Source organism: Abramis brama, assembly GCF_963993115.1.
Source record: "Abramis brama genome assembly, chromosome: 19".
NCBI lineage: Eukaryota > Metazoa > Chordata > Actinopteri > Cypriniformes > Leuciscidae > Abramis > Abramis brama.
Genome location: NC_139981.1, coordinates 10,813,698 through 10,829,489, shown reverse-complemented (window position 1 = coordinate 10,829,489; position 15,792 = coordinate 10,813,698). Strand labels below are relative to the sequence as shown.

Below are 15,792 nucleotides of genomic sequence, written 5' to 3'. Positions count from 1 at the left end.
GGTTTACACATCCAATAAATTCCAGGTTGGATGGACAAAATCAAGACCCGCCCTACATTTTTTCTTGTTCCAGAAGCAGCTTCACTTGGATATACGTCACAATAAATGACTACTGCAACTTACAATACATTGCCACTACTATTGTCAATAAAGCATTAAGCTATATGGATTGTTTACCATTTCATTAATCAACATTTCCCCACCATTCCTTTACTCTGGTGAAACTGAAATGTATCCAAATGCACTGTGCAGGGAAGAATCATTTGTGATAATTACATAGGACAATAGAAAATGACTGTATGCCATAGACAAATAAAGATGTATCATCTGGGTAAGGTGTCAACAACATTCTCAGAGGGCCATACACTGCACACTCACAGCGGAAGAGAAATAAAATTATCTCACTCAGGAGAACTGCTCTTTCTCTCTCAGGAAAATTAGATTGGCTCTGTTGATAGAAACCAAGGAAAACAGAAAGTCATGGAGGACTTTAATATTAGCCAAATTGGTACCACTTTATGTAACCTGGCTGCCCGACTGGAAAGGGACATAATCAAGGTTGATTGGGGCATGGGAAGCAAAACTAGATTTTATGGGTTGCTATAATAAGAATTGCCATTTAAATATTTGCCAGATTTTATGACATTCAGCAAATTTTCATTTGTTGATTTAGATATTGAAGAAAGTCATGAGCATGTGTAAAAACACATTGATATATGACAGCAAACCAGGCATCATAAGTACATATTCTTATACAATACAGATGTTAATAAAAAAGAAACTGAAATGGCTTGTCAATCTTAAGGATTATTAAATGTGTCTAATTTTAAAGTACAAGGCCCATGAGACCGTTTTGGTTCATTTTGCTGTTTTAGATCCCTCGAGGATTACTTGAAGTAGGTCATAGTGAATACATCAGCCTAAGCACCTGCAATGAAAGTGATTGTGGAACACTGACGAGGAGGATAAACATGCAATATCACATTCTGTAAACGATTTATAGCAGAAACAGATTACGCAATAGAGCCGACCATCTGTCCTGACGCCAGTACAGCTACAGAATAGAACACTGTAACACTGTGAGGACAATGTACTTATTAAATAACAATTATTATTATTATTTACTATTATTATAATTTGTTTATTTACTTTTTATTATAACTAAACCTACATTTGGAAAATGGTAACCCAGATTAAACAAACATACATCACATCACCAGACCTACACAACCATCCATTGGCCAATAACAGAAATACACTATTTCATCATGGCCTTTATCATGTGACTGATGCACAAATTAGAGGCAGCTGGAGAATGCTCTGAAAACAACACTGAAGAAAAGGCAGAGTGTTTGTTTATGTGTCTAGTGTTGCAATACATTACAAATGGCAGGAGATTAAAAAGATGCATAGATGCAGTAGGCTATCATTTATTTAGAAATAGGCCTAAACTTGTTTCCACTGAGAAAATAGCCTTTGTTACAGTGATTAAAGTGTATATTCTACTTTGGCTACCATTACAAAAATCTCAATATTAATTTAGAATTTTAGCTGTAAAATGTTGCATTCGCAGAATCATCCTCTTAGTTTGTTGTTATGGAAATTATATTTTAAAAAGCTGTAGTTGAGTGGTGACGTATGGTAACGTGCATCAATGGGAAAAAGAGATCTTCTAGTGGCCTCTTGTGGTCAGATACAGAAGGTGCTGTATAGGCACTAAACTACTTTTAAAACACATGGGACTAGAATTAAAATAGAGACAGGTTATAAAGAATATTTTGACATTTGGTAGGCTACTTTGAGGATTTGTTACTTTTAGTAACATAAGGATGTTGTCTACACGTTAAAGAAAAAAAAACTTTTTTTGTGTGTGTTACTCAGAATGAGGCAATAGAACGAGTTGCATATTGAAGGCCTGCGACTGTTTTAAGTAAAACAGACGATTTTTTTTTTTTTTTTTTTTTTACTTGCTTTTGCTAGTCAGAAGCAAACCAGAGTAATATAGTAGCCTAATAAATTTGTTCACAGACGTGGGAAATTCCTAGGCCCCGTAGGATTTCTGTTTGTTTTTTTCTCAATAAACTCAGTGGTCCACACAGTAAACTATCCAACATATTTGTGAACATGATTCTTCTGCATTATCTTTGAAAATACCGCTTTTTATGTGTTTGTATTCCGAATGAGTAAGCACAACAACGTTTTGCCTGGACAAGTCCATCTTAGTTTTCTGACTTGTTTACTGGAACGCGGTCAACTCAAGTGAGACATCATTCCCAGCTACGACATCCCTCTTCCCAGGTGAATGGAACTAATGTTTCCTTATATGGAATAAGTATTGGCCGCCTATATATTTTTTTTCTCTCCTTTTCGGAGAACACTAAAATACAAATGGCCTCAAAGTTCAAACAGATGTGGACTAAAAGCCATTAAAAAAAAAAACATTATTATGTTTTATTTTTTTTGCTTGTGGAGCCTTTTATATATTTATAGTATACTTTTTTTCCTTTTACCTTTGTATTTATCCTGATATCTTTCCTCTTCTGCATGCATGACCTCTCACAATCCATACTTCGGACAAAGTCTGCAATGAAACAAACAGTGTTCTGCTTTGTCAATATGATCTGTGAACTGCCAGACTATCCATTAATCCAGAAACATTCTCTCCAGGACATTTTGTCGATACATTCACTACTTCACTACTATTCAGAATCACTTTATTTTCACATATTTTTAAATATTAAAGAAGTTTAGATAATAGTGTGAATTGTAGCAGATTTTACTTGCTGCACTCAAGTATAGGTAAACTGAAGATAAAACTTTTGAAATACAGAAATAAGTGGTTTGACTTTTGTCTGTTGCACAGATCCTCAGATCCTCACATGCATACACCTGTTCAACCCCTCACACATACTTGTACATGAACACAGACAGACACACACCCACACACTCACAGGACACTGACCTTAAACACTGTGAGACTCAGAGTAGGTATGCAGTGTGTCACTCCCCCAGAGACCAACGGCCAGCATGAATCTCAAGCTGTGGCTGCTTCTCCTCTTTTTATGTGCTGTCATTATCCCTGCACAGGTGTGTATGAACAATTATATATTGATATATCATAGATTCATTACCTTACAATATGATAACTGTCAACACCAGACTTGTGTTAATCTTAACCTGTAAACAGTCACCTCCTTTTTGAGCATAGATCTAAACTTAAATGGCTGTAATTCATGAATGCTTTGGAATACAGAACTACGGTTGTTCTCTTTTTAAAGAAGGCACTTTTTTATTGCAGTGAACGCAGCTTCAAAAAAATGAATGTGTAAAAAAAGTTGTAGAAGTTTAAGTTTACTTTAAAGCAAATACTTAACTAATCTTTTATATAATAATAATATTCATAATATTATTATATTATATTAATAATAATAATATTAATTATATATAAATGGCTATTTTACAAAATAATTTAGACTCTTAATTACTGGAAAATCAAAGCCATATGTCTAACCAAGTTTTGTTCCAAATTTGAAGGTGATGTCACACAAAAATCACTCGAATGATGAATTTATGATGATTAATAAAGTATGCTACCGGTCCGGAACACTGACCAGCTGAAATGTAGTCCCGGCCGTTTTCAGCGCTAGCGTTGTTAGCGTATTGTGTTCTGCTTCGGTTTGTATTTCTACAACATCGTAAGGTCGTAAGGATTAATTAATGAACCGCTTATTTTAAAATCATCCCTATCATCGTTGTTATGACATCCGCTTCAAACATTACAATGCTTATGACAACTTTCGTTAACTCTACAACAAGTAAATCCTCTTCACCAGCTAATTACTCTTCATCAGCAATACAAAATTCTAAAGATGGCTGCTCACTTGTTTCTCTGGCGCATAAGGTCTTTATGACAGCTTTTTCATCGGAATGAAAATTAAGTGATGCTATATTATGTTTGGTTTTGTACTTGGTCAAATGATGGTCAAAATCAAACCTTTGCCTAAACAGTAACCATGTTTTTATTTATATTCTCTAATATTTGAATACCAAATATGAATCACATTATTAGCTGATCTTGATAAAATAATGCATTTTCTGAGCAAGGTTCTCACCTCTCATTAGTTGAAGAATAAGAAACATGAAGAACATGATAAGCATACTGGACGTAGACATGGGCACCATGAAAAAAATGGGAGGCCTGGATCTGGACATGGACATGGTAAACATCCTGTAAAGATAGGCCAAGGAAGATTGAAGGGTAAGTAGTCAGCTTTTGGGTTGAAATGTAATACATATGCACATAAATCTTTGCAAATGTTCTATATGCAACTTATGATATCAGCCCTGAAGACTGAGTTTGACACCTCGGACGACTCTGATGATGATGACGATGCCAACGATTGGCTGTTTGAGCTTCAGAGCCTCACAGGTATGATTCATTAAACAAATTTCTTCTTCGTATTGTTTATACTGCCGTTCAAAAGTTAGTACTTTTATTAAGCAAGGACGCATTCAATTGATCAAAATTGACAGTAGAGACATTTATGTCACAAAAGATTTCTATTTCGAATAAATGCTGTTATTTAGAACTTTCTATATATCAAACAGTCCTGAAAATAAGAGATATTTTAAAAATTATTAAGAGCACAGTTGTTTTCAACATTGATAATAATAAAAAATGTTTCTTAAAGCACCAAATCATCAAATTAGAATGATTTCTGAAGGATCATGTGACACTGAAGAGTAATGATGCTGAAAATTCAGCTTTGTCATCACAGGAATAAATTACAAAATATTCAAATAGAAAAGTAATTTTTTAAAAAAAATCACAATATTACTGTTTTTACTGTATTTTTGATCAAATAAATGCTGTCTTGGTGAGCAGAAGAGACTTCTTTCAAAAAACGGCCCCAAACTTTTGAACGGTGGACATTATGAACAAATACGGTCAGATACAAACCAAAATATAATTTTAGAAATGTTATAACAAACTGAAATCACCTAAACTGTGATCAAATAAATGTTTCCCCCTTGGGTAATTCAGGAAAATGCAGTCCAAATCCATGCCTGAATGGCGGGGTGTGTGAGGAAAAAAAAGATAAATTCAAATGTAAATGCCCCAAGCAGTATGTAGGTAGAAAGTGCCAAAGAGGTAAGAGCTCACTTCACACCACCTGCAATATATAACATAATATACGCTATATAACATAATATGCTGCAATATATATGTACATATATAAAATAACCAATATATACAAATACCTTTTTGTAAGTCATTATGAGAAGCTTTTGATGTTTGTTTTAGGGGCAAGGGTTTGTAAAAGAGGAACATGTGGGACAGGACTGTGTCTTCTCACCTCATCTCCTCCCTACTATAAGTGCAAGTGTTTTCCACCATTTGCACCTCCAAACTGCCAAACATGTAAGACTTATGGCACTGAACTCATGCTGCACTAAGCCAGAGTTACTCAACAAACAGACTTTAGCATTTCAGATTTGGTTTTAGAATGTTCAGACAAAAAAAGTACTACAACTAAATCATATTTCTTAAAAATTTGGATGTATACTTGTCGATTTATGATTTATTTATTTTTGTCTAGCCATTCCATGTACACCAAACCCTTGTCAGAATAAGGGCAGATGTGTTCCTGAAGAGGGTGATTTTGAATGCATCTGCCCAGATGGATTCAGTGGACATTACTGTCAAGTCGGTGAGTATATATTCTGCCATAACGTTGCATTTCTCTCTTTAGATTAATTTCTGAGTCTAAAAGATTCTGAATTAATGACATATGACATGTTTTAGAAATGTAATGCAATGTAATTAAAAGTACAACTATTTTGGTATTTCAAACATAAATAATTATAGGAAATATTAAATGTTGGAAAAAGGTATTTGATGAGCATTTTATTTTATATATAGCCTATATATATATATATATATATATATATATATATATAGTTTGTCTGTTTATTTAGTTTTTGTCATTATGCCCTCTTAGTCTTATAAATCTTTCTTATATTGGTCAATGACAACAAAAAAAATATCTTTAAGACACAAATTGCACATTTAAAAATGTGCCAATTTCTTAGAAAACCCATTTTTGTAAGCATGTTAGTTTCATGAGTTAGTTTCAACATACTCTGACAAAAAATTATTTACTGACTTCAAATGTGTCAAAAGGTGTCTAGTTAAAAAAAAAAAAAAACACATTATTTGACACCTTGAATAAATATGAGTTTGCACAATTATTATTGTAAAACGTAAGTTTTCAAACTTATTTTTCAAGGTAAAAAACGTATTATTATTATCTTTTAAATCACGAATGGCAGTTTTCTTGAGTTTATACGATGTGACACGTGAATCTGAACCAAGACTTACTTTGGCACATTGTTATTGGATCTAGAAGGGTCTTTTCTGTGATATCATTTCCTGTTTTATGGTTTATTCCACCATGACAACGACATGAACACACAACTATAGTGTGCTGTGATTATCCTCAGACCCGAATGACTGCTATGAGGGGGATGGACAGTCATACAGAGGAAAGGTGTCAGAGACTGAAGAGGGGGACGAATGTCTTGACTGGAACTCTGAGTTCATTCTGGATAAAGGATTGTTTCCTTCAACTTTATTTGCATCTAGTGAAGGCCTGGGACAACATAACTTCTGCAGGTTAAAAACACATGGGGACCAAAAGCCAGAGATTTACATATTTAACTAGTGACCTATAAATAGTGCATTCATTTTAATGCGAAAACCTTTTTTGGTTTACATTTTTCAAAATCAGAAAACTTTGTCTATTCACAGGTTTAAATTATTTGACAACTTTTTATTTTCAGTGTGGTCTTAGACTTTTTGATTTAATTTCATGTCCACACACGTCAAAAACACAGCTACTGTACACATCTGAGCTAGATCAGCAACGGACTTGTAATCATAGTACTCTCAAATGCAAATCCTACATCCCTCTGTATCATAGAAACCCTGATGGAGATAAGAAACCATGGTGCTTTGTAAAGAAGAACAAGAAACTTCGATGGGATCATTGTTCTGTCAGAAAATGTCCCACACCTGGTAAGACTGATAAAGTCACAGTGTGGTTTATAATCTGATGTTTTTCCATCAAGAGCTCCAACTCAATAACACTAACATACAGCAGCTATATGGCCTTCAGAGTCACTTGAATTAATACATCGATAGTCTTATCTTTGAACCCTATCTGACCCAGCAGATGGATTAAGTTACATGACTTAACATTTCTAAATCTGCATCAAAATTTTCCCACTTTAGTTTTGCCACTAATTCAGCTATTGTATATGTTGTACGTTTTTCCATAGCAACAACTACCAACAAAATGGTGACCACCACCACTACTAAAGCTCAACCCACCACAGCTGCATTCACAGAGAGTATTAAACCAGTAACTACTCTCCCACCAACCATACCAGCTAAGACAAGTAAGACTTCCTCATCGTTAGCCACGCGCCATGTCTAAGTAAGACTGATGACAAAGCTGTATCATAGTGATTAGTTGTGTTCCATTGAGACTTTGAATCAAGAATATAATATAGTATAAAATACTTTTTTTTTTTGTTTTGTTTTTTAATTGGCTGAGTGACATTCCAAGAGTCAGACAGCATTGTGTCTTTTCAGTTTCCACTGTATTCGTGGAAGGGATTTTTCAGATTTTTTATTCATTAAAAAAACCCCATTATTCTTTAAACGATTTGATCATAACACTGTCACATTAGCAACATCCCTGTGATTATTTAATGAGAGTTGTACATTAAAAATAAAATACTGATCTACTAGCTATTTAAGCTTATTAATAATAATAATATTATTTGCAACATCCTAGGAACCACATAGCAAAGCCTTAAAGGGATTGTTCACCCTAAAATGAAAAAACGAGCATTTACTCACCCTCCAGTTATTTCAAACCTGTATGAATTTTTTTCTTCTGTTGAACACAAAAGAAGATATTTTGAAGAATGTCGGTCACCAAACAGTTGATGGGCCAAATTGACTTCCATACTATGGAAGTTAATGGGGCCCTGGGCCTGTTTGGTTACCCATATTCTTCAAAATATATTCTTTTGTGTTCAGCAGAAGAAAGAAATTCATACAGGTTTGGAACAACTTTAGGGTGAGTAAATGATGAACTATCCCTTTAACAACGGTCAATAGTAGTGATGGATTGAGCACAGCTCAGAAGTGACTTTTAATTTCAAACCAAGCATTTTGTGGCGAATTCACATGACCAATTTGAACAAGAGAGAACTCTGTATGGGGAACTTCGCCCTTACACTCAATACTCCCAATCACACAGATTCCTATTTAAATATTGGCCACAAAATTTCCGTGAACGCACCTTCATTTGGAAACAAAAGACCACTGCTGTGTGCAGAGACTCGCAGATGTTGATTCTGCTGTGGCTTTGTTTGGAACTATTTTTGTGGCGGAGTGTTTTCTTTACTGTTTTATAGTAGTATATCATACTCTGAATCGGTACAAATCCTTTCCAAAAATGTCACCTACCAGATGGCAGCATAACCCCAGAGAGCACCAGTTCAGCCCAAATAATTACCACTGCTGCCCCACCAGCCACACCAACTATGAATGCTTCTTTACCGAAGAGTTTTCTTACCTGTGGTAAACCGGAACCGAAAAAACAACTAAACCGGATTTATGGGGGTCTGAAAGCTATTCCTGGAGCCCATCCATGGCAAGTATCAGTGCAGATCAAACCTAAAGGATCCGTCCAAGGCTACAGACACATCTGTGGAGGCACCCTTATCAAGCCTTGTTGGGTGCTGACTGCAGCCCACTGTATGTAAGTATGGTCTTTAGTACAATATTAAAGTACATAATTCACCCAACGACCACAGAAAAATGGTGACAAGACATATTAAGGTATCAATCAGACTAGCCTAATGGTTAGATCTGAACGGTTTTGAATCTGACAAGCAATCACCTTTGCGCACCTGACAAAGTTGCTTTGAATGTGTGCAAAATGACAAGGTAATACAAACTTTAAACAAGGTAATTTGTCTGCTGTCTGGTTTGCTTTTTCGGTGGTATGTGTGCTTTTCTCCAAATCACATATTGGGTGAGTGTTAGTTGGACAGCATTGTGTAAACGTAACATCATGTTATTTTTGCCCCATCCTTGCTTTTTCAATCCATGATAACTGTTAACTGCTTTAGTTCATATTTCACTGCATTTAATTAACAGTTATCATTATGAATTATTGTTTTACTGTCATCCTAAATCAATGAATTTCTCAATATTAAATTTTACTTCTAATGTGGAGAAATATTTACACTTGCAATACAAGAAGTCTGAAATGTAATTTTTCTGCATTATTTCATGCTTCTTTTTTTGTTGTTATTCTGAACCATGGCTTAGTTTTATTTCCTTTTGTTGTGTATACAGTGATAAAAATCAAGATTACAGTGTTGTATTGGGAGGATTAAATCTAGTACAAAAGGACCAGACAGACCAGACCGTGCTGGTGGAGGACGCTATCATCCATGAGAAGTACAGGGAAACTCCTGATGTCGTCTACAATGATATTGGTGTGTATTGTAGACATTTATGCACGAATAAATAGGGTTTTAACTCTTTGCCCGTCAGTGTTTTTTTTTTTTTTGCCAGCTAGCATTTTTTATATTTTTCACAAAACTTTCATGGCTCCCAGAATATTTTGTTGTTTGAAAATCTGAACATGACATAAATCAAAATAAAGAACTGAGCCCCTGTTTTTAAACAAAAAAAAATATATATATATTATTCTATCTTCATGCATTCTTTCATTTTTTTTCATCATTTGAATGTAGGCATTTGAATGCAAGTTTCATTTAAACTTTTTTATACTCATTTAAAACATTTAAATACTCCTGGATCAGATTCAGAAAGATGATCAAAACATACAGTAGATGGAGTAGATTGAGTCCATCAACACCCCTTTATTGTACGAGTCTTTATTTAGGCAAGAAAAACACATCAAGACAGGAAAACTAATAAAGATAAGCTATAATTACACAAGATCTTCAAAATAAAAGCCTGACAATAATAAGAACTTCAAAACAAAAGACCTCAAAAAGTTAATACTGATATTGTTCACTTGTGTTATTAATATTGTTGCAATTCTAAGCAATTAATCTGGCTATTTGGTGATAAAAAATTCAGGAGAAGCTCCACAAGTTATTTTGAAGGTCTATAGTGTTTTTATTTTCTTGTTTTTCTAATTTTCATTCTTTCCTGTGATGCAGCTCTATTAAAACTGAAAGCTACTAATGGAGAATGTGCTAAGGAAACTCAGTTTGTGAAAGCTGCCTGCTTGCCCAGAGAACCTTTTGCAGATGGAGTAGAATGCAGAATTTCAGGATGGGGAGCCACAGAGACATGTACATCTCCATATGTCTATTTTTGAGTTTGTATTGAAGGTTCATCGTTGAAAAGACTAAATCTGTTCTCTCTCCCTTCCTGTCTGTAGCAGAGTATGGCTCCATGCATTTGCTTGATGCACAGGTTTTGCTGATTTCTCAGGAGGCTTGTTCAGGCAATAAAGTATATTCGGCTTTGCTGGATGACGGCATGTTTTGTGCAGGCTATCTCAAGGGAGGAGTGGACTCCTGTCAGGTGGGTCATCATTTTAACTGTATAATGTGGTTTACAAATATTGAAAGGAGCTGGTGCTGTAACCAGAATGACATTTTGAAACATGGAAAGAAATGTAAAATTACTACAAAGTAATTATTTCGTTGTCAGATGTCAATACTTTATCTCTTTCTGACAGGGTGACTCTGGTGGGCCTCTCACCTGTCAGAAGGATCAAATACACTATATCTATGGTATAGTGAGCTGGGGAGACAGCTGTGGAGAGAAGAACAAGCCTGGTGTCTATACCAGAGTCCTTAAATACTTGGACTGGATCAATGAAAAAACTGCTGGGAGCCAGAAGCGTGTCCATTAAAGATTAACCACAACCACAATGGGTTTTTTGTCATGTACTCTGACCTACCAGTAGTGCTTTGTACACATTTTTATTGTAGAGTTTTAGTTGATTCTTTTGATGAATTAATAAAATCTTGTCTCTTAATGGGGATACATACTTAAAATACACAATATCAGACAGCTACTATTGAAATATATTCCAGCTTTTGACCAATTTAATGTGTCCTTGCTGATATTCATTTCTAGTGTCCGTATAGCTTGCTAGCACCAACAAGTAGTGTTTCTTGCTTTGACTAGCTAGCTATACTACCATTCAAAAGTTTGCGGTCAGTTAATTTTTTTTAATACTTTTCAGAAAGGGTGAATTAAATTGATCAAAAGATAAAGACATTTATGTTACAAAAAGATTTCTATCTTCTATCTAGATTATATTAATCTATCATGGCTTCTACCAAAATATTAAGCAGTACAACTGTTTTCCAAATTGATATTAATAATAAATGTTTCTTGAGCACCAAATCAGCATATTGGAATAATTTCTGAAGGATCATGTGACACAGGAGACTGAATCACAGAAATAAAATATATTAAAATATAACAGTTATTATAAACTGTAATAATATTTCCTATAATAGTTACTGTTTTTGTCAACTAAATGCAGCCTAGGTGAGCATAAGAGACTTCTTTCAAAAACATGAAAAAATCTTACAGACACAAAACTTGAATGGTAGTGTGCTTGTGGTACACACATCTATTTATAATAGATACAGTATGTATGCCATCATTTTTATTGAACATTTATTAGTATTATTATTTTAAATTTATAAGGCCCACAGTATACGAGTATATAGCCTACTGTATATTAGGGGTGTGACAATACACTTAGCTCACAAAACGAGACGATACATGATATTTGGTATGAGACGAGACAATATTTTAAGAAATCTTAAATAACAAAATATGATTGGAAAAATAATCTTATATTTGACTGAAAGTCGCAAAATGCAAAACAATGCAGGTGAATTTTACTTATATGGTTCATAACTTATAGTAGTAGTTGTTTTTAGATCCTGGTGAGACAAACTAAGAAATCTACACATAAAGTCGGTGTGAAATCAAACAGACGTGTGCAAGGGAGGCCTACTTGGTCTTCCAAATGCTAGGTATGAGTTTTCAAAGATGGTTAGGATTGACAGATCTTCATAGGTTTTGAGTTTGTCCCATGAAGATCATGTCCTGGACAAACAGCAAGATGTAGAGAGTCTGTGAAAGCCCCGGCACAGAATGAGTACAGCGGTGTCATGCTATCCACCCCTAAAAATGTCACCAGACCTCCAGGAAAGCTGCAGAAGATCCCTATCCGATGAAAGCATGAGGAAATGGGCAAAGGATGACCAATACCTCCATGCCAGGCAGTGTAGTCTCCATCAAAGTACTCCAGACACCAAGATTCAGCATGCCGGCCCAACCAGCAGTCCTCCTTTTGGCCTTTTCTTGGGATGGATTGGTAGGTAAGACCAAGTTCCCAGTAGATCTTTCCACTCACATCTATCTCCCAGTAATGGCGGCCAGAGTCCCAACACTGGACGCTCAAGACGTTAAGGGTGGTGTCAAAGCGGCCCTCATGTTCAGGGACATCCTGCCATTCATCTGTGAAAGTGGCACAATCTCCTTCAGATGAAATAATCAGCTTGGGATGGGCAGTGGAAGGGTCCAAGACCACTCCTGAGGAATCTGCGAAATGAAGATAGGTTTAAAACTAGACTCAGAAATATATGAGTTAAGGTTTAAATAGGTTTAAAATAACCTATTGAACTATTGTAGGCCTACAGTAATTTGTTTGTCATTGAGCTGCAAAAAAAGTAACACTCATTTGGTGCAAGTCATTCCTACAAAAGATCAACAGTTTTATGGGTTATTGCACAATAACTCACAGCTCTTCAGCAGCCTCTTGGCAATGGGGACCTGGGAGCGAATAAACAGTAGTAAATTGTTGGTGAGGCCCAGTAGCTGATCTGATTTTGCCTCGTCAAGTTTTATGAGACCAGGGTTTGTTTCTTTTAGCAATTCCAGCACCCTGCCAACAAAAGTGTATTCACATTATATCAGCACCATAACACCTGCCCTTTATATAAAAGGTTGAGAGTTTAGATTTAGATTAAGGTTAAGTCCTTTATATGACCTATGGATTGTCCCAAATAACATATTATCCAGAATAAGTCTGAGATAATGACCATGTTTACGTCAATATCATTTTCAGGTTAAGTTTCAGATTCTGGTTAGACAGAATTCTATTATCTTCTAGAAATACTAGACATGTTCGTTCTTGCCATGTTACACTGAATTGTATCTAGTCTAATATCTAATACAATACAACCAAGAATTGCCTTTTGTTTGGCTATGCTACCTTTCAAAAGTCGGAACGATTTTTTTATGTATTTGAAAGAAGTCTCTTATGCTCACCAAGACTGCATTTATATGATTAGAAAATACAGTAACTACAGTAATATAGTGAAATTTTATGACAATTAAAAATATGTTTTCTTTTTTTTTTTAAATGTAGCCTAAATTATTCCTGTGATGGCAATGTGGCCAGTCTTCAATGTGACATGATCCTTCAGAAATCATTCTAATATGTTAATTTGGTATACAAATAAAATAATAATAACATTAAAAATATTGTTCAGTTATGGAAAATAATGAGAGTAAGGTGTACAATTGAAATGACCCAAAACTCAAATTAATAAAGGCATACTTCATTCCAGATGTCTTGTTCTTAGAATTTTAGAAAGCAATATTGGCTGGAATATTGCCTTAGTGTGTTTACATAATACTTTTATAATCAGAATATTTAATCTAATTTCTGAATGGTATCAGAATATTCTTGTGCATGTAAACTCATTCAATGAGCCCATCCAGCTATAGAATGAAAACTTTAATTCAAGAGAATAAGTTTTTTTTCTAGGATGCGAAGCAGTGTTTCATTAAAGAAGCACATTAAATAAACCTTTGCTTGAAATGGATGGTGTCAAACATGATCTACAACAATAAAGCCTTTGCAGATGAGTCATCTAGCATGCCTGACATGGTGACAATCTCTCTTAAGTGTGGTTCTAAATATACATACCTGTCCTCATACATTGTGACCTATGAGAGAGAGAGAGAGGCAGAATTACAGTGAGAATTTATTATGTTGCAGGGATGGTAGGTTTCGCCATGTATTGTTGGTCATTTGAATTATTTTGCTGTTTAGTATGATATTGTCATACCCAGCTAACAAAATATATTTTCTAAGAATGTTTTGCTAACATTCCCATAACATTCCCCAAGTTATCTCTAAATGTTACCTGAAATATTATGAATGTTAAATGTTACCTAAAGTGTTTTAAAAACTATTTTCTTGGTTATATATCTTTCAGGGAACATTTAATTTTATAATTTTGAAAACCTTACGGGAACGTTAGTTTTCTATGAAAACATTTCTATGAACGTTCTACAACAAGTAGATCTATTTAAAAAAAATGTTAGACATACATCCAACTAAAAGGTTTCAGAGAAATTATACGATGTATAAATACTTGTTTTGTCCCAACATTTTGAGAACATTATTAGACATTCTATTAACATTACTGGAAGACTGTTTGTTCATAACTTATGAACTTAGTTACTTTCATAACCAGAACATTAGCCAAAGTTCTGAGAGCCTTTTAGCTGGGTATGATGACAGAGCCTATACTATCCCTGGCAGGTTAAGATAAAACAAAAAGAGTCCACAACAATGGATCTGTCCAACCAATTGCTTAAAAAAAGGCTCACCCTGTCACCAGGCTGTATGTCACTGTCCGTCATCCCTTCGTTGAGCTGGACCTCAATGTCTTTGAGGAGGACATAGTTAGTCTCAATGAGGTTGTCTAGTGCTTGAACCGCAGCCATCTCCTCCATCTCCAGCAGGGACAGAGTGATCCTACAGTCCTCTTCCAGAACTCTCCGCATCTCTTCATACTTCTTCACTATATTCTCTCTCACTGCAGAGGACTTGGACTGAGAAAGATGAGCAAATGTTTTAGATGTATTTCATCTTCCTAAATTCAAATATTGCAAATTTTCCTTTGCAATTAATACGATTCATCAAAAATATTTGATGAATTGTTTTTGAGAGTCTCTTATGAGAGTCTCTTTATTTCACAGTTTTAACTCACTTTGATTTCATTTTGCTTGCCATTCAGTTTCTTCAGTCTACATCCGATCACTTCCCTTTGCCTAATAAGAAGATCCTGGGTATTTTTTTGCATGTCTTGTTGAGAAAAGGAAAACAAAATACATGGGAATTCATGCAAACGTTGACATTTTAGGATAAAAAAGGTAAAAGAGAACAAACCTTACCTGACACTGCATGAGCTTTCATGTCACCGTGTTGGAGTTGTCAGACTGAGTGACGTCCCTTATGTTGCTTTCACAAATCCTTAGAGGGTAATTTGCAACTATGTAGATGTTCCAGCAGGAGAGATTTTAAGGAGCTCATGCTTCACTACTAGTGAAAGCAGATCACATGGGTGGGTCACAGAGGCATGATCCTGCCAGAGATAAATGGCATTCACCTTGACTTGTTGCTGTGACGCATCTGTCACTATAGTGCTGCTTGCCACCTGTGACAGGACACTCACATACCACTTCCTCTCCAGGCCATTTTTAGTAGGTGGTATTTAAAGAAGTGGATAGTGAGACATTGTCCCATGTGGGTTCATTACAATCAGGCTTTGTAATAAAGTCTGTGCTTGCTCTCTACAATGTGTCTCTTAATGTGAAACTAAGTACAAGTGAATTCTGGG

At 35.1% G+C, this 15,792-nt stretch overlaps 2 protein-coding genes across 2 annotated transcripts; one reads left to right on the top strand and one right to left on the bottom strand.

The window, feature by feature from the left end:
• The first annotated feature begins 2,938 nt into the window (after nucleotides 1-2,938).
• On the top strand, nucleotides 2,939-11,482 carry LOC311069651 (hyaluronan-binding protein 2). The gene is made up of 14 exons (XM_084092962.1): nucleotides 2,939-3,087; nucleotides 4,123-4,258; nucleotides 4,343-4,429; nucleotides 5,045-5,152; nucleotides 5,306-5,422; nucleotides 5,601-5,711; nucleotides 6,505-6,676; nucleotides 6,984-7,078; nucleotides 7,342-7,461; nucleotides 8,546-8,837; nucleotides 9,440-9,582; nucleotides 10,279-10,413; nucleotides 10,503-10,648; nucleotides 10,806-11,482. Exons 1-14 carry the CDS (start codon nucleotides 3,028-3,030, stop codon nucleotides 10,980-10,982), a joined length of 1,899 nt encoding a protein of 632 aa, XP_083949088.1. The 5' UTR covers nucleotides 2,939-3,027; the 3' UTR covers nucleotides 10,983-11,482.
• On the bottom strand, nucleotides 10,805-15,592 carry LOC311069652 (putative E3 ubiquitin-protein ligase TRIML1). Its single transcript, XM_084092963.1, has 6 exons — nucleotides 15,347-15,592; nucleotides 15,163-15,257; nucleotides 14,780-15,004; nucleotides 14,091-14,110; nucleotides 12,898-13,040; nucleotides 10,805-12,697 (listed from the first exon to the last, which is right to left on the bottom strand). Exons 1-6 carry the CDS (start codon nucleotides 15,366-15,368, stop codon nucleotides 12,147-12,149), a joined length of 1,056 nt encoding a protein of 351 aa, XP_083949089.1. The 5' UTR covers nucleotides 15,369-15,592; the 3' UTR covers nucleotides 10,805-12,146.
• Nucleotides 15,593-15,792: the final 200 nt, after the last annotated feature.